At 49.3% G+C, this 21,668-nt stretch overlaps 1 protein-coding gene across 2 annotated transcripts in view; it reads left to right on the top strand.

Moving 5' to 3' along the window:
* The first annotated feature begins 779 nt into the window (after positions 1-779).
* The window catches only part of shc2 (SHC (Src homology 2 domain containing) transforming protein 2), a 58,100-nt gene continuing 37,211 nt past the window's right edge, over positions 780-21,668 (top strand). The window contains exons 1-6 of one of the 2 annotated variants that reach the window (XM_078198511.1): positions 780-1,401; positions 13,083-13,153; positions 15,305-15,365; positions 16,095-16,214; positions 18,959-19,012; positions 21,573-21,624. In XM_078198511.1, coding sequence (XP_078054637.1) covers positions 916-1,401; positions 13,083-13,153; positions 15,305-15,365; positions 16,095-16,214; positions 18,959-19,012; positions 21,573-21,624 — 844 coding nt within the window. In that variant the 5' untranslated portion in view covers positions 780-915. The remainder of the gene's footprint in view (positions 1,402-13,082; positions 13,154-15,304; positions 15,366-16,094; positions 16,215-18,958; positions 19,013-21,572; positions 21,625-21,668) is intronic. The other variant, XM_078198512.1, reaches the window with a different exon arrangement.

The raw sequence follows: 21,668 nt of genomic DNA, 5'->3' as shown, positions 1-21,668 counted from the left end.
GTCTCTCTCTCTATCCCAGTCTCTCTCTCTGTTTTTCTCTCTCTCTATCCCTGTCTCTCTGTCTCTATCTATTCCAATCTCTCTCTCTCTGACTCTATATCTCTCTCTCGCTCTCTTTTTCTCTCTATCTGTGTGTCTCTCTCTATCTCTCTCTCTATATCCCTCTCTCTCTCTAACCACCCCCCCTCACCGCGTCTGTGCCTCTCTGTTTATCTCTCTCTATCCCAGCCTCTGTCTCTCTCTCTATCCCAGTCTCTGTCTCTCTCTCTATCCCAGTCTCTCTCTCTCTCTATCCCAGTCTCTCTCTCTCTCTATCCCAGTCTCTCTCTCTCTCTATCCCAGTCTCTGTCTCTCTCTCTATCCCAGTCTCTCTCTCTCTCTCTCTCTATCCCAGTCTCTCTCTCTCTCTCTCTCTATCCCAGTCTCTCTCTCTCTCTATCCCAGTCTCTCTCTCTCTCTATCCCAGTCTCTCTCTCTCTCTATCCCAGTCTCTCTCTCTCTCTATATCCCAGTCTCTCTCTCTCTCTATCCGTGTCTCTCTCTCTCTCTCTCTATCCCAGTCTCTCTCTCTCTATCCCAGTCTCTCTCTCTCTATCCCAGTCTCTCTCTCTCTCTATCCCAGTCTCTCTCTCTCTCTATCCCAGTCTCTCTCTCTCTATCCCAGTCTCTCTCTCTCTCTCTCTGTCCCAGTCTCTCTATCCCAGTCTCTCTCTCTCTCTCTATCCCAGTCTCTCTCTCTTTCTCTATCCCAGTCTCTCTCTCTCTCTCTATCCCAGTCTCTCTCTCTCTCTCTCTATCCCAGTCTCTCTCTCTCTCTATCCCAGTCTCTCTCTCTATCCCAGTCTCTCTCTCTCTATCCCAGTCTCTCTCCCCCGGGGTTGCGATGCTGCGGTCAGTGGATGATTCACTCCCTCAATGACATCAGCGGCGGGGCTGGAGAACCTGCCGCTTCCAGGGGGCAGCTCTCGGCGAATGAAACCCAAATATGACCGGTTCCGGAGCGAGTGGGTGAGCGCGGGCAGCGTGAGGATGAGCGGGCGGCTGGGTGCAGCTCCCGTGGCCGAAGAGCCGGAGGACGGCACCACTTTCTGCACCTTTATCCCCAGGATCCCGCACTGGAAATTCTCGCCCTCCTCCCCCAGCTTCCTGAGCGGCCGGAGCCCGGCCAAGGAGCTGCCTGCCCCGCGGGCCGGCCTGGCCACGGTGCTGGGCTCCTGCGACTCACTCTGCCCCCCTCCCTGCTCCCCGGGCCGGCTGCCCGCCAGGAGGCTGCGGGTGGAGGGGCTCCGCCTGGCCGGGGAGGGCTGCGAGCGCAGAGGCAGCTTCATCCAGAAACCCTCGGAGGGTTGGCTGCACCCGGACACCCAGATCCTGGGCTCGGGGGTCTCCTACATGGTGCGGGTGAGTATGGGGGCTGGGGGCTGGGGGCTGGGGGCTGGGGGGGGGGGGGGGGGGGGGGTGCTGCTGACACCCCAGGGTGCTGACACCCCAGGGTGCTGACACCCTGCACCCACCAGCACCCATCCAGCTGGTACACAGGGAGTGCCCACAGCACCCTCTGCTCAGACACTGCCCCTTCCTCACTCACTGCAAACTGCCCCAATCATTCTGCAGGGAAAGGCTTTCGAGAAAAGTTACAACAGAAGTTGTATTGTTGGGAGGGCAGAGAGACAGACAGACAGCTGTGTCACAGAGAGAGACAGACAGACAGACAGCTGTGTCACTGAGAGAGAGAGAGACAGACAGACAGAGAGCTGTGTCACTGAGACACACAGAGAGAGAGAGAGACTGACAGACAGAGAGCTGTGTCACTGAGACACAGAGAGAGAGAGAGAGACAGACAGACAGACAGCTGTGTCACTGAGAGACAGAGACAGACAGACAGAGAGCTGTGTCACTGAGACACAGAGAGAGAGAGAGAGAGACTGACAGACAGACAGCTGTGTCACTGAGAGACAGAGACAGACAGAGAGCTGTGTCACTGCGACACAGAGAGAGAGAGAGAGAGAGAGAGAGACAGACAGACAGACAGCTGTGTCACTGAGAGACAGAGACAGACAGACAGAGAGCTGTGTCACTGAGACACAGAGAGAGAGAGAGACAGACAGACAGACAGCTGTGTCACTGAGAGACAGAGACAGACAGACAGAGAGCTGTGTCACTGAGACACAGAGAGAGACTGACAGGCAGAGAGCTGTGTCACTGAGACACAGAGAGAGAGAGAGAGAGAGACTGACAGACAGAGAGCTGTGTCACTGAGACACACAGAGAGAGACTGACAGACAGAGAGCTGTGTCACTGAGACACAGAGAGACAGAGAGAGAGAGACTGACAGACAGAGAGCTGTGTCACTGAGACACAGAGAGAGAGAGAGACTGACAGACAGAGAGCTGTGTCACTGAGACACAGAGAGAGAGACAGAGAGAGAGAGACTGACAGACAGACAGCTATGTCACTGAGAGAGAGAGAGAGACTGACAGACAGAGAGCTGTGTCACTGAGACACAGAGAGAGAGACTGACAGACAGAGAGCTGTGTCACTGAGACACAGAGAGAGAGACTGACAGACAGAGAGCTGTGTCACTGAGACACGATGTGGAGATGCCGGCGTTGGACTGGGGTAAGCACAGTAAGAAGTCTCACAACACCAGGTTAAAGTCCAACAGGTTTATTTGGTAGCAAACACACAGAGAGAGAGAGAGACTGACAGACAGAGAGCTGTGTCACTGAGACACAGAGAGAGAGAGACTGACAGACAGAGAGCTGAGACACAGAGAGAGAGAGAGAGACTGACAGACAGAGAGCTGTGTCACTGAGACACAGAGAGAGAGAGAGAGACAGAGAGAGAGAGACTGACAGACAGAGAGCTGTGTCACTGAGACACAGACAGACAGAGAGAGAACAGGGAATGACAGCCCTGTTACTCTAACATCTGCTGTGGGAATGTTTCTGGAATCTCTCATTAAGGACTGAGTGACTGAAGGCTGAGAAATTGGAGTTGGTGAGAGAGATCGCACATGGGTTTGTTTGGATAGATTTTGCTGAATGGACCTGAGTGAATTTTGTCAGTGGAATGTGGATGGATGTGGTTTATCTGGACTTCCAGAAAGCATTTTGGGCGGCACGATGGCACAGTGGTTAGCACTGCTGCCTCACAGCGCTGGGGACACGGGTTCAATTCCAGCCTCGGGAGTTTGCACGTTCTCCCCGTGTCTGCGTGGGTTTCCTCCAGGTGCTCTGGTTTCCCCCCACACTCCAAAGATGTGCAGATTAGGTGGATTAGCCGTGCTAAATTGCCCCTTTAGTGTCAGGGGGACTAGCAGGGTAAATCCATGAGGTTATGGGGATAGGGCCTGGGTGGGATTGTTAGTGCAGGCTCAATAGGCCGAATGGCCTCCTTCTGCACTGTAGGGATTTGTTTATTGTAGAATAGTTACAGCACAGTAAGAGACCATTCAGCCCCTCACATTGACAGGGTTGATGCTGAAAGGATGTTTCCCCTCACTAGGGGGCACAGTTTCAGAATTTGCGGCCTCCCATTAAGATGGAGACGAGTAGGAATTTCTTTCCAATGTTCTGTGGAATGTATTTCCGCAGAGAGCAGTGGGGGCTAGGTCACTGAATCTGTTCAAGGCTGAGTTACACAGATTTGTGACTGACAAGAGTTGATGGTTATGGGGGGAAGAGGCAGGAAAGTGGAGTTGAGGTTACAGTCAGATCAGCCATGATCTAATGGAATGGCAGAGCAGGCTTGATGGGCCGAATGGCCTCCTCCTGCTCCTACTTCATTTGTTCTAATGGCTGTTTCAGCTTCTGAAAGAACATCTCGGCGAGACAGCTCATCAATCTTTTTCCCACAGCCCTGAACATTTTTTCAATTCCGATAATTATCCAATTCCCTTTGGGAAATTATATTGAATCAGTCTCCGCCACACTCTCGGGCAGTTCCAGATCCTGACCATTTGATGCATAAAAAGAGATTTCCTCATGTTGCCTTTGGTTCTTTAGCGAACCAGCTTAACTCGATGTTGTCTGGTTCTCAATCCTTCTGCCAATGGGAACAATCTCTCCCTGTCAACTCTGTTCAGGCTGCTCTGTGATTTTCAACACTTTCTCCTCTCAAAGTCTGTAAGATCAATTCCAGATTCTCTCATCTTTCCACCTAACTGGAGTCTCGTCTCTGGAAACATTCTTATCTTTTTTTCCAGCACTTTCTCTAATGCTATCGTATTCTTTCTAAAGCACGATACCTAGAATTGGACACAATACTCCAGTTGAGTCTTATACAAATTCACCATAATCCCCTTCTCTCCGCATTCTATCCTTCTGCTTATAAAGCCCAGGTTCCTGAACACCTTCTTTCTCAACTTGCCCTGCCACCTTCAATGATTTCTGCACATGCACCCCCAGTCCCTCTGCTCCTGCACCTCGTTTAGAATTGCATCGTTAATTTTTATTGCTCCTCCTTGGGCTTCCTCCCAAACTGTATCGTTTTTCACATTAGCCAATTGTTGCACTGAATTGAATCAGTCAATGTAACTGCCCATTCCAACAGTTTGTCAATGGCCTCTTAGAGTCTTGTTATCCATTTTGAAATACTGAACACCCGAACTGAAGTTAAAGTTTTTAAAGTTTCAAGTTTATTTATTAGTCACAAGTAAGGCTTACATTAACACTGCAATGAAGTTACTGTGAAATTCCCCTAGTCGCCACACTCTGGCGCCTGTTCGGGTCAATGCGCCTAACCAGCACGTCTTTCAGACTGTGGGAGGAAACCGGAGCACCCGGAGGAAACCCACGCAGACACGGGGAGAATGTGCAAACTCCACACAGACAGTGACCCAAACCGGGAATTGAACCTGGGTCCCTGACGCTGTGAGGCAGCAGTGCTAACCACTGTGCCGCCCGTTATTAATGCAGTGCAGCGAACGCTGATCACTGAGAAATCACACTGAGAATCCCTGAGACATCACACTGAGAATCCCTGAGACATCACACTGAGAATTTCAAAATGCTCGTTGCAGATAGTCTAAGGGTATTTGAGTTGTCATGATACATATTTAATTCACTGTGAGCCACACAGCCCGAGGGGGTCCTTTATGATTCCTGTCCCCTCAGTGTACATTGGTTGAAAGGCCTTACACAGTGCCCTTACCCCATTCTAACTTGGTGGCAGCTGCCTCAAGCTTGAGTGCGTCCCTCAGCACAAAGCTCTGGACCTTGGAATGTGCCAGTCTGCAACACTTGTTCGAGGACATTTCTTTGCACTGGAAGATCACCAAGTTTCAGGCAGCCCTAGGAGCATCTTTCATTCTCCAGCAGCAGCTGACGTTTGTCCCGGAGTGCGTCCCAGGGAACAACGTCTCAGAGCTGCTCGGGATGACCATCGACAAACATCACCGCATTTCTTTCCAGACGTCCTCTGCGAAGAAAGGCATACTTCACAAGGAGGTGTGCGAGTGTCTCTTTCCCCCTTCCCACAGCCACTTTGAGGGCAGCATGTGGTGGTGCAGATACCTCGGGCATGCATAAAGGACCTGATGGGAAGTGCCCTTCTCACCACCAGCCAAGCTAGGTCTTGGTGCTTGTTTGAAAGTTCTGCTGATGAGGCGTTCTGCCAGATAAGAACATAAGAAATAGGAGCAGAAGTAGGCCATCTAGCCCCTCGAGCCTGCCCCACCATTCAATAAGATCATGGCTGATCTGAAGATGACTATCAGTCTGCTCGGGGAATCAGCTGATGGGATCCACCCTTTTCACTCAGGGTTTTGTAGGCATTATGTACAGACCAGAGCAGCATGGTGGCACAGTGGTTAGCACTGCTGCCTCACAGCGCCAGGGACCCGGGTTCGATTCTGGCCTTGGGTGACTGTGTGGACATTCTCCCTGTGTCTGGGTGGGTTTCCCCCGGGTGCTCCGGTTTTCTCCCACAGTCCAAAGATGTGCGGGTTAGGTGGATTGGCCATGCTAAATTGCCCCTTAGTGTCAGGGGATTAGCAGGTAAATAGTGAGGTTATGGGGACAGGGCCTAGGTGGGATTGTTGTCGGTGCAGGCTTGATGGACCAAATGGCCTCCTTCTGCACTGTAGGAATTCTATGAGATCGCTGCCTTGTGGTCAAAGGTGTTTTCCTGAACAAAGTTTTTCCACGAGGACAGGTGATATGACACGGTCTAACTACTCGGAGCATTTTGCAGCAATGTGGCCAGGCCCATCCATCGCAACACCAGAGATAGGTAGAAGCTCAAGATTTAGTGACACTTGGTGTTTGCGTACCGAGAATCTACGTACAGCTTGATGCAGCTGCACATAGAGGTGGACATCAGGATGTTGGTGCGTTTTTTTCCTCCCTTATCCAGAGATTTGTGTCTCTTTGGACACGATCCATCTTGGATCTCCAGGTGAATTGAAGATGGCTGCAGCTCAGGATTGGGATATGGGCCAGACCTGTGCCACGTGCAGCAACCCTGAGAGTACCTCATACCTGATGAGCAGGATTTTGTCCACAATGGAGAGGACATGCCCAGTTTCTGCTTTATCCTGTCAATATGCTCCTTCCGGTTTTTGGCACATGCTCCATTTGCCCTGAATCATAACCCAGCACCTTCAGGTAATCCGACCTGACGGTGAAGGGGACAAACGATCGGCTAGCCCAGTTCCCAAAGAACATGGCCTTGCTTTTGCTACTGTTGACCATGGCTCCCAAGGCCAGTTTGAACTAGTCACAGAGGTTCAGGAGCCTGTGCACTAAAATCGGATCCGAGCTGAAGACAGCAACATCGTCCATGTACAGGGAGCCTTCGACCCAAGTGCCTCAGCTGCTGGGATCATCACTCCTCTTATGCCCGGACTGTTCCTGATGGACTCAGCAAAAGCTCTCTGCAACACACAAACAGGACTGAGGAGACCAGATTTGATCTGAAAACTTTTGATTCTCACCCATTGATTGAAACTGCACGACTGATGCTTGTGTAGAGCGCTTGGACCCAATTGCAGGCGTTTGAGCCTCTCGGATGCTGTGGAGTAAAGGAGACACAAGTTCAGCTTCCTCATAAAATACCTTTATTCCTTTGATCCAACTCCACACAATTCTCCAGCAACAAAATAATGCCACCTGTAGCCTCTTTGTATATCTGTGATTTCCATTGGACAATTGACATCAAATTAGGACTTAGTTGGAAGATCTGTTAACCCATTCATAACAGCAGATTCCCTCTCCAAACCCCATCTTGGACAACACATCCATCATGTCGATATTGAGGCTCTGGCCAAGAAGAAGAAGGAGGTACATGACATGCATAGGCAGCTGGGATCAAGTGGATACCTTGAAGAGTGTGGATCCACAAGAGATGGGTGAGATCCTAAATGAATACTTCCCATCAATAATTGCTGTTGAGAAAGACATGGATGTTAGGGAACTTGGGGAAATAAAGAGTGATGTCTTGAAGAGTGTACATATAACAGAGAAGGAAGTGCTGGAAGTCTTAAATCGCATCAAGGTAGATAAATCCCCGGGACGCGATGAAGTGTATCCCAGGATGTTGTGGGAGGCGAGGGAGGAAATTGCGGGTCCCCTAGCCGAGATATTTGAATCATTGACAGCCACAGGTGAGGTGCCTGAAGATTGGAGGGTGGCAAATGTTTGCCTTTGTTTAAGAAGGGCTGCAGGGAAAAGCCTGGAAACTACAGGCCAGTGAGCCTTACGTCTGTCGTAGGTAAGTTGTTGGAAGGTATTCTGAGAGACAGGATCTACAGGCATTTAGAGATGCAAGGACTGATTAGGGACAGTCAGCATGGCTTTGTGAGTGGAAAATCATGTCTCACAAATTTGATTGAGCTTTTTGAAGGGGTAACCAAGAAGGTAGATGAGGGCAGTGCAGTCGATGTTGTCTACATGGACTTTAGCAAGGCCTTTGACAAGGTACCGCATGGTAGGTTGTTGCATAAGGTTAAATCTCTTGGGATCCCGGGTGAGGTAGCCAATTGGATACAAAATTGGCTTGATGACAGAAGCCAGAGGGTGGTTGTAGAGGATTGTTTTTCAAACTGGAGGCCTGTGACCAGCGGTGTGCCTCAGGGATCAGTGCTGGGCCCACTGCTATTTGTCATTTATATTAATGATTTGGATGAGAATATAGGGGGCATTGTTAGTAAGTTTGGAGAAGACACTAAGACTGGTGGCATAGTGGACAGTGAAGAAGGTTATCTAGGATTTCTCTGTTTTTGTACTTACTACCCATTATATATGAAAATCCCAAGATCTCATATACGTTCTTCATTTCTCTCTCAATATTCCTGCCACCTACTGTAAGCTGTGCCCGTGAACCTCCAGGTTTCTCTGTCCCTGTAGACGCTTTAGAATTGTGTCACTAAGCCCATATTGATCTCCTGTCAAAATGCAACAAATCTCACTTTTCATTCCATCTGCCACTTATCTGTCTATTTTGCTAGTCTATCTACTCCATCTTGCAGTTGATTGGCCGTAGTAAATAACCCTTTAGTGTTCCAAGATGTGTAAATGAGGGGGATCAGCGGGGTAAATCCGTGGGGTTACAGGGATAGGGCCTGGGTAAGATGCTCTGTCGGAGAGTTGGTGCAGACTCGATTGGCCGAGTGGCCTCTTTCTGCACTGTTGGGATTCTATGATGGTTATTGTGCTCAGCCTATCTTATCCCATTTCCCTTTACTTACACAGACTGCCTTGAATTGCTGCTGGGTCAGTGAGTTCCCTTTGTACACTGGTTTGTACCCAAAGTGAAATATGATGAGCTGAATCTCTGGTGTATTGGGCAGTGAGAGATGATAGTAGCGGAGATGGTGGGCAGAATCCTAAATGATTCAGCGCTTTATCCATTTCCAGCATTATTTGTGCCCTGTGTGACCTTGCCTCCTCATCTGAGTGCTGGGAGCTGTGATGAGCTACTTAAGAGACCAAAATGTAATTTGAGCAGCTGTGAAACTCAGTATCCAGCCCTCCCCCAGCCAGTAGAATCCCTCCCGGCTCTCGGGCTGTGCTGCTGCTATTCCCTGCATTCATGCTAATATATCACCTCTCGAACGCAGCCCAGTCCTTGTGTGAAATATGTCTTCCTAGGTTTCAATCCTGTTTGTATTGTGTGTGAGTGTGTGTGTCGGCATGTTTTGATTTGATTTGATTTATTATTCTCACGTGTATTAGTATACAGTGAAAAGTATTGTTCCTTGCACGCTATACAGACAAAGCATACCATTCATAGAGAAGGAAATGAGACAGTGCGGAATGTAGTGTTACAGTCATAGCTAGGGTGTAGAGAAGATCAACTTAATACAAGATAGGTCCATTCAAAAGTCTGACGGGCAGGGAAGAAGCTGTTCTTGAGTCGATTGGTACGTGTCCTCAGACTTCTGTAAAAGTTTACTTATTAATGTCATAAGTAAGCTTACGTTAACACTGCAATGAAGTTACTGTGAAAATCCCCTAGTCACCATACTCCAGCGCCTGTTCAGGTACACTGAGGGAGAATTTAGCACGGCCAATGCACCTAACCAGCACGTCTTTCAGATTGTGGGAGGAAACCGGAGCACCCGGAGGAAACCCACACAGACACAGGGAGAACATGCAGACTCCGCACAGACAGTGACCCAAGCCGGGAATCGAACTTGGGTCCCTGGTATTGTGAGGCAGCAGTGCTAACCACTGTGCCACCGTGCCGCCCTTTGTATCTTTTTCCCGATGGAAGAAGGTGGAAGATAGTATGCCTGGGGTGCGTGGGGTCCTTCATTATGCTTTTCTGAGGCAGTCAATGGGTGGGAGGCAGGTTTGAGTGATGGACTGGGCTACGTTCATGACCCTTTGTAGTTTCTTCAGAGCAGGAGCCCAGACCAAGCTGTGATACAACCAGAAAGAATGCTTTCTATGGGGCATCTGTAAAAGTTGGTGAGAGACGTCGCAGACATGCCAAATTTCCTTAGTCTTCTGAGAAAGTAGAGGCGTTGGTGGACTTTGTTAACTATAGTGTCGGCATGGGGGGGACCAGGACAGGTTGTTGGAACAGCAACGTGTGTGTGTTTGTTTCGTTTCTGTGCTGATGATCTGTTAACTATCTCCACAATCAGCAACCTCTCACTCACTTCCCATCAGCGGCTGGATTGAGATCCAGAGCAGGGACCCTGGCTGATTTTTCTCTGATGTGGAGATGCCAGCGTTGGACTGGGGTAAACATAGTAAGACGTTTAACAACACCAGGTTAAAGTCCAACAGGTTTATTTGGTGGCAAAAGCCACACAAGCTTTCGGAGCTCCAAGCCCCTTCTTCAGGTGAGTGAGAATTCTGTCATTCCCACTCACCTGAAGAAGGGGCTTGGAGCTCTGAAAGCTTGTGTGGCTTTTGCTACCAAATAAACCTGTTGGACTTTAACCTGGTGTTGTTAAACTTCTTACTGTGATTTTTCTCTTTACAGACTCGATTTATAAAGGGAAAAGGAGCCCTGTGTTTGCCTTGTCTGGTACGAATACAGAAAGAAGTCTCACAACACCAGGTTAAAGTCCAACAGGTTTATTTGGCACTAATAAGAACATAAGAACATAAGAAATAGGAGCAGGAGTTGGCCATCTAGCCCCTCGAGCCTGCCCCGCCATTCAATAAGATCATGGCTGATCTGAAGTGAATCAGTTCCACTTACCGCCTGCTCCCCATAACCCTTAATTCCCCTCCCGATCAGGAATCCATCTATCCGTGACTTAAACATATTCAACGAGGTAGCCTCCACCACTTCAGTGGGCAGAGAATTCCAGAGATTCACCACCCTCTGAGAGAAGAAGTTCCTCCTCAACTCTGTCCTAAACTGACTTTCGGAGTCTCAGGCTCCTCCAGGACTTTAACCTGGTGTTGTGAGACTTCTTACTGTGTTTACCCCAGTCCAACGCCGGCCTCTCCACATCACAAATACAGACACAGGAGGGAGTACAACTTGAGAAGTCTCAAAATCTCAAAACAAAAAGTCTCTGTGATCCTGGGTTTTATTAACAGTGCGTTCGAGTACAAAGCAAGGAATTTGCACTGAACTCTTTTGAAGAATGTAAGAAATAGGAGTGGATGACCATTCGGCCCCTCAAGCTGCTCTGCCATTCGATAAGACTATGGCTGATCCACCATCTTGCACTTTCCCCAGGACTCTGCGCTCCCTCAGTGTCCAAAAGCTCATCAATCTCAGTCTTGAATATTCTCAATCACTGAGCGTCTGCAACTCTCTGGGGGAGAATTTCAAAGATTCACGACTCCCTTAGTGAAGGTATTTCCCCTCATCTCAGTCCTAATGGCCAACCCCTTCTCCTGAGAATGTGACCCTTTGTTCCAGATTCCCCAGTCAGGCGAAACATCCTGTCAGCATCTACACTGTCAAACCGCTTCAAAAATTTATATGTTTCAAAGAGATCACCTCGCATCCTTCTAAACTTGAGGGAATATACTCCTCGTCTACCCAAACTCTAGGACTTATTCCAGGAGTCAGTGCTGGAATCTGAAACAAAAACAGAAAATGCTGGAAAATCTCAGCAGGTCTGACAGCGTCTGTGGAGAGAGAGAATGGAGCCAACATTTCGAGTCAGGATGAGATTTTCCAGCATTTTCAGTTTTAGTTTCAGATTCCAGCATCTGCAGTAATTTGGTTTCTATATCAGCCTGGTGAACCTTTGTTGCACTCACTCCATAGTAAGTATATTCTTCCTTAAGTAAGGAGATCAAAAGTTGTCCACAACACTCCAGGTGTGATCTCACCAAGGTTCAACTGTAGGAAGATTTATTTTACTCTTGTACCTTAATTCCTTTGTAATAATGGATTTCCTCTCCTTAACACTTGCTGTACTGACATGTCAAGTCTCTGTGGTGCATGTGTATGGGTATCCAAGACCCTGTCAGCTGGAGTATTGTGTTCAATTCCGGACATCACACTTTAGGAAGGATGTCAAGGCCTTGGGGTGTGGAGGAATTTACTCCAGTGGTTCCAGGGAGGGGGAACGTCCGTGATTTCTCTCTTTCTTGGGTGTGGACATCAATGACAAGGTAGCATTTGTTGCCCCAAAGTGTCTCGCTCGGCCATTTCAGAGTCAACCACATTGCTGTGGGTCTGGAGTCACATGTAGGTCAGACCGGGTAAGGACGGCAGACTTCCTTCCCTAAAGGTTTCAGGGTCACTGTTACTGAGATTAGCTTTCAATTCCAGATTCTGTGAATTGAAATTCTACCAGCTCCCCCTCTCCCAACAGCAGAGAAGGTTAAGAGGAGATTTACTCCAGATGTTCAAAATGATGGAGGGTGTTGATAAAGTGAACGGATCACTAATCAAAGACACAGATTTAAGGTGATTATTGAAAGAACCAAGTGTGGCATGAGCGAGACTTCTCCAATAAAGTCAGAAGGAAATAATTTGGATGGATGTCCCATCATTAACAGCGCTGAGGGAGTTCCTGCAAGCGATTCAGAAAGGCAGCTCACCACCACATTCTCGAATGCATTTCATGATGGGTAATAAATCTGGACTTTGTCACTGGGGCCCACATCCTGTAAAAGAATAAACATTTGCGGAGGTACAGATTCAAACAGAACTTTCACAGGATCATTGGAAAGAGGGCGGCACGGTGGCACAGTGGCTAGCACTGCTGCTTCACAGCTCCAGGGTCCCGGGTTCGATTCCCGGCGCGGGTCACTGTCTGTGTGGAGTTTGCACATTCTCCTCGTGTCTGCGTGGGTTTCCTCCGGGTGCTCCGGTTTCCTCCCACAGTCCAAAGATGTGCGGGTTAGGTTGATTGGCCAGGTGAAAAATTGCCCCTTAGAGTCTGAAGATGTGTAGGTTAGAGGGATTAGCGGGTAAATATGTGGGGGTAGGGCCTGGGTGGGATTGTGGTCGGTGCAGACTCGATGGGCCGAATGGCCTCCTTCTGCACTGTAGGGTTTCTATGATTTCTATGAGAATGCAGTGGGACTAATTAGATAGTTTCTTCAAAGAGCTAGCATAGCTACAAAAGGCTGAATGGCCATCTTCTGAGTTGTGAGGCTGTGTCTAATTTTGGTTGTGTTTCTGTTTGATCCTGGATCTTCTGCTAACAGTATATGGGCTGTATCGAAGTGGTAAAATCAATGAGATCCCTTGACTTCAACACGAGAACACAAGTCACAAGGTAAGACAATGTCTATATTGCTGACGGAATGTTCATAGAATGGGTCAATATATAGGATTAAAACTGCTTCTGATCATTGACTGTTACTCAACTAAAGAAGCTTAGATGCAAACGGGTCACACTATAAATACAATCAATATTCGAACTTTATCCTCAAAGATCTTTCTTAAAGAAAGTATCTGCTTATTGTGCTGCTTTCACTCGGGGAGTCGATCTCTGAGCATTCTCTGCAAATATTCACACATTCACAGGGTGTGCAGTCCCTCGTGCTCTCTCTCCTTTGCACCTTCCTCATTTTCTCCCTCTCTCATTCTCAGTCTCTGTCTGTTTCTCTCTCTGTGTCTCTCTCTCCCTCTGTTTTCCTGTGTGTGTGTGCATCTCTCTCTCTCTTAGTTTGTGTCTGCTTCTCTGTCTATCTGTCTGTCTCTGAGTGTCTCTCTCTGAGTGTCTCTCTCTCTGAGTGCCTCTGTCTCTCTTTGAATGTCTCTCTCTCTCTATATCTCTCCGAGTGTCTCTGTCTCTCTCTCTGTCTCTCTCTGAGTGTCTCTCTCTCTCTCTGTTTCTCTCTGAGTTTCTCTCTCCGAGTGTCCCTCTCTCTCTCTAAGTGTCTCTCTTCCTCTGTCTCTCTCTGAGTGTCTCTCTGAGTGTCTGTCTCTCTCTCTCTGAGTGTCTCTCTCTCTGAGTACCTCTGTCTCTCTTTGAATGTCTCTCTCTCTCTATATCTCTCCGAGTGTCTCTGTCTCTCTCTCTGTCTCTCTCTGAGTGTCTCTCTCTCTCTGTTTCTCTCTGAGTTTCTCTCTCCGAGTGTCCCTCTCTCTCTCTAAGTGTCTCTCTTCCTCTGTCTCTCTCTGAGTGTCTCTCTGAGTGTCTGTCTCTCTCTCTCTGAGTGTCTCTGTCTCTGAGTCTCTGTCTGTCTCCCCACAGCAATAAGTAGTTGATTGTGTGTGCTGGTGTTTGTGAGATCATCACACAGGGATTTGAAGAGCAGACAAGATTTGTTGCGCTGACGGTTTTGTATTTAATGGTGATCAGTCCTTGGCCGTGCAGAGCAGAGTAAGTGGTGCAGTGCTGAGAGAGGGTGGAAACAGCAGGGCAGATCGATAAAGTGAAGTGAGAGCTGACTGCAGCACTAATCTAATATTGATGGTGTTCATTAAAGGGCCAGTCTTATTCTTATATAACAGAGAATATCAGGACTGGAGACAAAACTGAAACCAACTCACAAACAGTGAATAAAATCGGCTGTAAAGTTCCTGGGTGGAAACAGCTCCTATTATTTGGGTGTTTAGGATGCCAATTGAGATAAAACGTACTTGGTAAAGGACAAACAAAGCCAGGTTTCCATTTCCCATTTGTGAGCAGAAATGGATCACAATTTAACACAATTTGTCAGCACGTAGCTGCATTCCGTTTGAAGTTGATTTTTATTTTAAAATTTATTTGTTTAATATTTGCAAATACAAATAACAGACCAACAGCTCACAAACTGCTTTTTAAAACCGTCCCAGGATTCAAATTCTTGATTCTAGTCCCTGCTGCTAATTTGCTTTTCCCAGAGGCAGCTGCTCCCAGCTAAAACATTTCCGAAAAACACCAACTCCCAGCATCTCTAGTCCCCATTCTCCACCCGCCCCCCCCCCGCCCCCCGCCCCCCCCCCCCACCACTCACTGGGTGCAGGGTCCCCCTCCTCTCCTGAAGGTGCTGACTCTCACTGGGGTACAGGGACCCTTCCTCTCCTGAAGGTGCTGACTCTCACTGGGGTACAGGGACCCTTCCTTTCCTGAAGGTGCTGACCCGCATTGGGGTACAGGGTCCCCTCCTCTCCTGAAGGTGCTGACTCTCACTGGGGTACAGGGTCCCCTCCTTTCCCGAGATGTTCCCGTGTCCTCGTTCCGAAGAAGACTATCGGACTCCTCCCCATTGTTTATACCACAACCAACAGGACCAGAAAACCCTGTGACTTATTTCACACCAAGCTATTCTTGGGATCTTGCTTTGTCAAAACTGGCTGCCCACATTTGAGTTGTGACTCCTCTTTGGAGGGGTGGGAGAGTCTAATTTGGCAGTCTGGGGTGCAGTGAGGGCTGGAGGAATGTTTGGGACAATGACAGAGTGCAGCGTCTGATATTCAATGATGTTTCCTTTTGCAGGGAAGCCATTAACCGGCTGCACGAGACGGTTCCCGGGGTGAGAGGCGTTTGGAAAAGGAAGGTATAAACCAATGCAGTGAGTGAGCTGGGACTGCATCTGATTGATCGCCCCGGGAGGCGGGGGGGGGGGGCAGGGGGGGCTTCATTTCGGAACATCGTCATGGTGACACGAGGATCCGACAGCTTTTGGAGACCCCCCAAGTTTGGGTCTCAGGCTCCATGTGTCACCCACCCTGTGACCAGCGCTGCCCTCGAGGCTCATTGCCACAAACGAAGTGGGGGTTTCCCTTCAAGACCCCCCCCCAACGACTCTCAAACCCGGTCACTGATTCCCTCAAGACTGTCACTGCAGAATGGGAATTAGGGATAAGGAATGTTAATGAACATGAGGAACGTTCTGGGGAACGGGTTGCAATCACCAGGGGAACGGGTCCCATCACCAGGGGAACGGGTCCCATCGCCCGGGGGAACGGGTCCCATCGCCCGGGGGAACGGGTCCCATCGCCCGGGGGAACGGGTCCCATCGCCGGGGGAACGGGTCCCATCGCCGGGGCAACGGGTCCCATCGCCAGGGCAACGGGTTCCATCGCCAGGGCAACAGTCCCATTGCCAGGGGAAGGGGTTTTATCGCCACCGTCTGATCAGTCCTCTTACTAACCCCATGTGAAATGAGGCCGCAGGGCCGCTGCTGCCAGGGGTTACGGATTGTTTGGTTTGGTTAGTCAGTAGCTAGTAACCGGTTAAATTTGTTTCATAATTATTACCTGACTTTGTGTTTTATCCCCTTTAGCCTTCGAACCAATACCTTCAGTCCATCCTGGGGAGAAGCAACCTGCGATTTGCTGGAATGAGCATCACCATCAACATCTCCATCGAAGGGTTAAACCTGGCACTGCCAACCACCAGACAGGTAACGGCAATGAGGCGAGTGAGGGGCGGAGGGGTAACAGCGAGGGTGGGGGGTGCAAAGAGAGGAGTGGAGGCTCATGGGGCAGTGAGGGGAAGGGGAGGGGAGTGGGGGCAGAGATTGTATCAGTCATAGAGGTTTACAGCATGGAAACAGGCTCTTCGGCCCAACTTGTCCACGCCACCCTTTTTTTATTAACCATTAAGCTAGTCCCAATTGCCCGCCTTTGGCCCATATCCCTCTATACCATCGTACCCATGTAACTGTCTAAATGCTTTTTATGAGACAAAATTGTTCCCGCCTCTACTACTACCTCTGGCAGCTTGTTCCAGACACTCACCACCCTCTGTGTGAAAAAATTACCCCTCTGGACACTTTTGTATCTCTCCCCTCTCACCTTAAACCTATGCCCTCTAGTTTTAGACTCCCCTACCTTTGGGAAAAGATATTGACTGTCTACCTTGTCTATGCCCCTCATTATTTTATAGACCTCTATAAGGTCACCCCTCAGCCTCCTACGCTCCACGGGAAAAAGTCCCAGTCTATTCAGCCTCTCCTTACAACTCAAACATGGGGGACTGATACAATCTGGGAAGAGGAAACAGTCACCATCTCAAACCTGTTCAGTGCAGAGGCTTCAGCAAGACACAAATAAGTGAAAATGAAAAGCGACAAGGAGAATGTGTCCCATCGCCAGGGGAACGGGTCCCATCGCCAGAAGAACGGGTCCCATCGCCAGAAGAACGGGTCCCATCGCCAGACGAACGGGTCCCATCGCCAGACGAACGGGTCCCATCGCCAGACGAACGGGTCCCATCGCCAGACGAACGGGTCCCATCGCCAGACGAACGGGTCCCATCGCCAGACGAACGGGTCCCATCGCCAGACGAACGGGTCCCATCGCCAGACGAACGGGTCCCATCGCCAGACGAACGGGCCCCATCGCCAGGGGAACGGGCCCCATCGCCAGGGGAACGGGCCCCATCGCCAGGGGAACGGGCCCCATCGCCAGGGGAACGGGCCCCATCGTCAGGGGAACGGGCCCCATCGTCAGGGGAACGGGTCCCATCGCCAGGGGAACGGGTCCCATCGCCAGGGCAACGGGAGAGATACACAGACGGTTAATGTGACTAACACTGTGCTCGCGATGATCAGAGTAACGGATACTGATTGAGGAATGGTTAAAACACAGCAATAAAAAGCACCTTACACCAACGGTGAGTGTGAATAAACACTGACACTGCGCTGGGTAAGTGTGAACACTGACACCGCGCTGGGTAAGTGTGAACACTGACACTGCGCTGGGTAAGTGTGAACACTGACACTGCGCTGGGTAAGTGTGAACACTGACACTGTGCTGGGTAAGTGTGAACACTGACACCGCGCTGGGTAAGTGTGAACACTGACACCGCACTGGATAAGTGTGAACACTGACACTGCGCTGGGTAAGTGTGAACACTGACACCGTGCTGGGTAAGTGTAAATAAACACTGACACCGTGCTGGGCAAGTGTGAACACTGACACCGCGCTGGGTAAGTGTGAACACTGACACTGCGCTGGGTAAGTGTGAACACTGACACTGTGCTGGGTAAGTGTGAACACTGACACTGTGCTGGGTAAGTGTGAACACTGACACCGCGCTGGGTAAGTGTGAACACTGACACCGCGCTGGGTAAGTGTGAACACTGACACTGCGCTGGGTAAGTGTGAACACTGACACTGTGCTGGGTAAGTGTGAACACTGACACTGTGCTGGGTAAGTGTGAACACTGACACTGTGCTGGGTAAGTGTGAACACTGACACCGCGCTGGGTAAGTGTGAACACTGACACCGTGCTGGGTAAGTGTAAATAAACACTGACACCGTGCTGGGTAAGTGTGAACACTGACACCGCGCTGGGTAAGTGTGAACACTGACACCGCGCTGGGTAAGTGTGAACACTCACCGTGCTGGGTAAGTGTGAACACTGACACTGTGCTGGGTAAGTGTGAACACTGACACCGCGCTGGGTAAGTGTGAACACTCACCGTGCTGGGTAAGTGTGAACACTCACCGTGCTGGGTAAGTGTGAACACTGACACCGTGCTGGGTAAGTGTGAACACTGACACCGTGCTGGGTAAGTGTGAATAAACACTGACACCGCGCTGGGTAAGTGTGAACACTGACACCGTGCTGGGTAAGTGTGAACACTGACACCGCACTGGGTAAGTGTGAATAAACACTGACACCGCGCTGGGTAAGTGTGAACACTGACACTGCGCTGTGTAAGTGTGAACACTGACACTGCGCTGTGTAAGTGTGAACACTGACACCGTGCTGGGTAAGTGTGAACACTGACACCGTGCTGGGTAAGTGTGAACACTAAAACCGCACTGGGTAAGTGTGAATAAACACTGACACCGTGCTGGGTAAGTGTGAATAAACACTGACACCGCGCTGGGTAAGTGTGAACACTGAAACCGCACTGGGTAAGTGTGAACACTGACACCACGCTGGGTAAGTGTGAACACTGACACCGTGCTGGGTAGGTGTGAACACCCTCATTCTGTCGCAGACACTCAGACAGGGAAGTTTGGATGGAGATTTCAGCCTGGGTTAACTGTGAGGTTCTGTTGTTGCAGACAGTGTGTGGGTTACGTTGCCCTGTGTGGGACTGAGAGCTCGGGATGTCAGTGTCGCTGTCTTCATGGGGCTGAGAGATTCTGACTGTGTTTAATGAAGTGGTTTTTTTGGTTAATTCACAGATCATTGCAAACCATCACATGCAATCGATCTCCTTTGCTTCTGGTGGGGATACGGTAAGGAGCTGTTTAACTGACCCTCTCTCTGTCTCTCCTCCTCACTGTTCATCACAACAGCAGCTTCAGATAACAGTGCAAGCACTCCCTAAATCACCCAATTGTATTGGAGCTGGGATCTCGCGTGTGGAGTGCTGCGCAGTAGCTGCTTGCTGGGTGTTTGTTGGAGGGTGTGTGTGACTACTCCACAATATTTACCACTGGTGTGGAGAGAAGCGGATGTTTGGCTTTGTGACTCCCTCCCCCTGTCAGAGACAGTCGGTAATGACAGTTTATTTATTGTGGCATCGCAGCTCAGTTTGATATGGTGCCCACTTTCACTGCTGTAGTAGTTGCCCCTCTAAGGGGCATGAATGGGAAGGGTCCCCTGACCCGATTGCCCCATGCAGAATGAGCGCTGAGATCTTGGGGCAAAGCGTGGGCTTTTACAGCCAGACTGACCCTGGAACTGAGAATGAGAACACCGATTGTAGCACTCTGTGAATAGTAATAAACCCCGTGTCATTTGTTTGCTTACTGGTGGGTACCAATCATTGCATTTAGCTGGAATTTATTGGAAGCAGCTATCCTGGAAGGGAGGATCCTGGAATCAGTTCCACACTGACTCAATCAACTCACACAGCAGCGGCTCGGAGAAGGGGATCGAATGGACTGTGTGCCCCAATCTCCTGCAGTCCAGGTTATGGAATAACCTCCACTCTGTAAACATTATTCCAGGAATACTTAGAGCTGGCATGAAATTCCTCAGACTGCTATTTTAATAGCGATGTTAACCCGTCAACCCATCAACCCAGCAACCTGTTAACCCGTTAACCCATTAACCCATCAACCCAGCAACCCGTTAACCCATTAACACATCAACCCAGCAACCTGTTAACCCATTAACCCAGCAACCCGTTAACCCAGCAACCCGTTAACCCATCAACCCGTTAACCCATCAACCCGTTAACCCGTTAACCCATCAACCTGTTAACCCATCAACCTGTTAACCCAACAACCTGTTAACCCATTAACCCATTAACCCATCAACCCATTAACCCATCAACCCAGCAACCTGTTAACCCATTAACCCATTAACCCATCAACCCGTTAACCCATCAACCCAGCAACCTGTTAACCCATTAACCCATTTACCCATTAACCCGTTAACCCATCAACCCGTTAACCCATTAACCCATTAACCCATCAACCCGTCAACCCGTTAACCCATCAACCCGTTAACCCATCAACCCGTTAACCCATCAACCCAGCAACCTGTTAACCCATTAACCCATTAACCCATCAACCCAGCAACCTGTTAACCCATTAACCTATTTACCCATTAACCCGTTAACCCATCAACCCGTTAACCCATTAACCCATTAACCCATCAACCCAGCAACCTGTTAACCCATTAACCCATCAACCCGTCAACCCGTTAACCCATCAACCCGTTAACCCATCAACCCAGCAACCTGTTAACCCAGCAACCCATCAACCTGTTAACCCATCAACCCAGCAACCTGTTAACCCAGCAACCTGTTAACCCATCAACCCAGCAACCTGTTAACCCGTTAACCCATCAACCCAGCAACCTGTTAACCCAGCAACCTGTTAACCCATCAACCCAGCAACCTGTTAACCCGTTAACCCATTAACCCATCAACCCAGCAACCCGTTAACCCATTAACCCATCAACCCAGCAACCCGTTAACCCATTAACACATCAACCCAGCAACCTGTTAACCCATTAACCCAGCAACCCGTTAACCCAGCAACCCGTTAACCCATCAACCCGTTAACCCAGCAACCCGTTAACCCATTAACCCATCAACCTGTTAACCCATCAACCTGTTAACCCAACAACCTGTTAACCCAACAACCTGTTAACCCATTAACCCATTAACCCATTAACCCATCAACCCATTAACCCATCAACCCAGCAACCTGTTAACCCATTAACCCATTAACCCATCAACCCGTTAACCCATCAACCCAGCAACCTGTTAACCCATTTACCCATTAACCCGTTAACCCATCAACCCGTTAACCCATTAACCCATTAACCCGTCAACCCGTTAACCCATCAACCCGTTGACCCATCAACCCGTTAACCCATCAACCCAGCAACCTGTTAACCCAGCAACCCATCAACCTGTTAACCCATCAACCCAGCAACCTGTTAACCCAGCAACCTGTTAACCCGTCAACCCATCAACCCGTCAATCCATCAACCCGTCAATCCATCAACCCGTCAACCCATCAACCCGTTAACCCATCAACCCGTTAATCCATCAACCCGTTAATCCATCAACCCGTTAACCCATCAACCTGTTAACCCATCAACCCATTAACTTGTTTTTTAAGCAGGTTTGTTCCTCCATAAAGATAGCAGAGAAAGGAATTTCAGAAACTGGGAGGAACTGAATTCTCTCCATTCTCAACATCTGTTTAATTCAGGACAAATTTACCAAATTCTCCCAGCGTTCAAGCTCCTGAAATCTCCAAACCGATTAAATGTCACTCCCTAATTTTGATTGTCATGAGAAAGTCATTGCTAATTTTATCTCTGTTCATACAGGACACCACCGATTACGTTGCCTACGTAGCAAAGGATCCCGTCAACCAGAGGGGTGAGTATTGACTGCAGTGACTGAGGCTCTCGCTTCACACGAGC

The sequence above is a fragment of the Mustelus asterias genome, chromosome 26, assembly GCF_964213995.1.
Source record: "Mustelus asterias chromosome 26, sMusAst1.hap1.1, whole genome shotgun sequence".
Classification (NCBI taxonomy): domain Eukaryota; kingdom Metazoa; phylum Chordata; class Chondrichthyes; order Carcharhiniformes; family Triakidae; genus Mustelus; species Mustelus asterias.
This window is presented reverse-complemented; position numbering and strand designations above follow the sequence as displayed.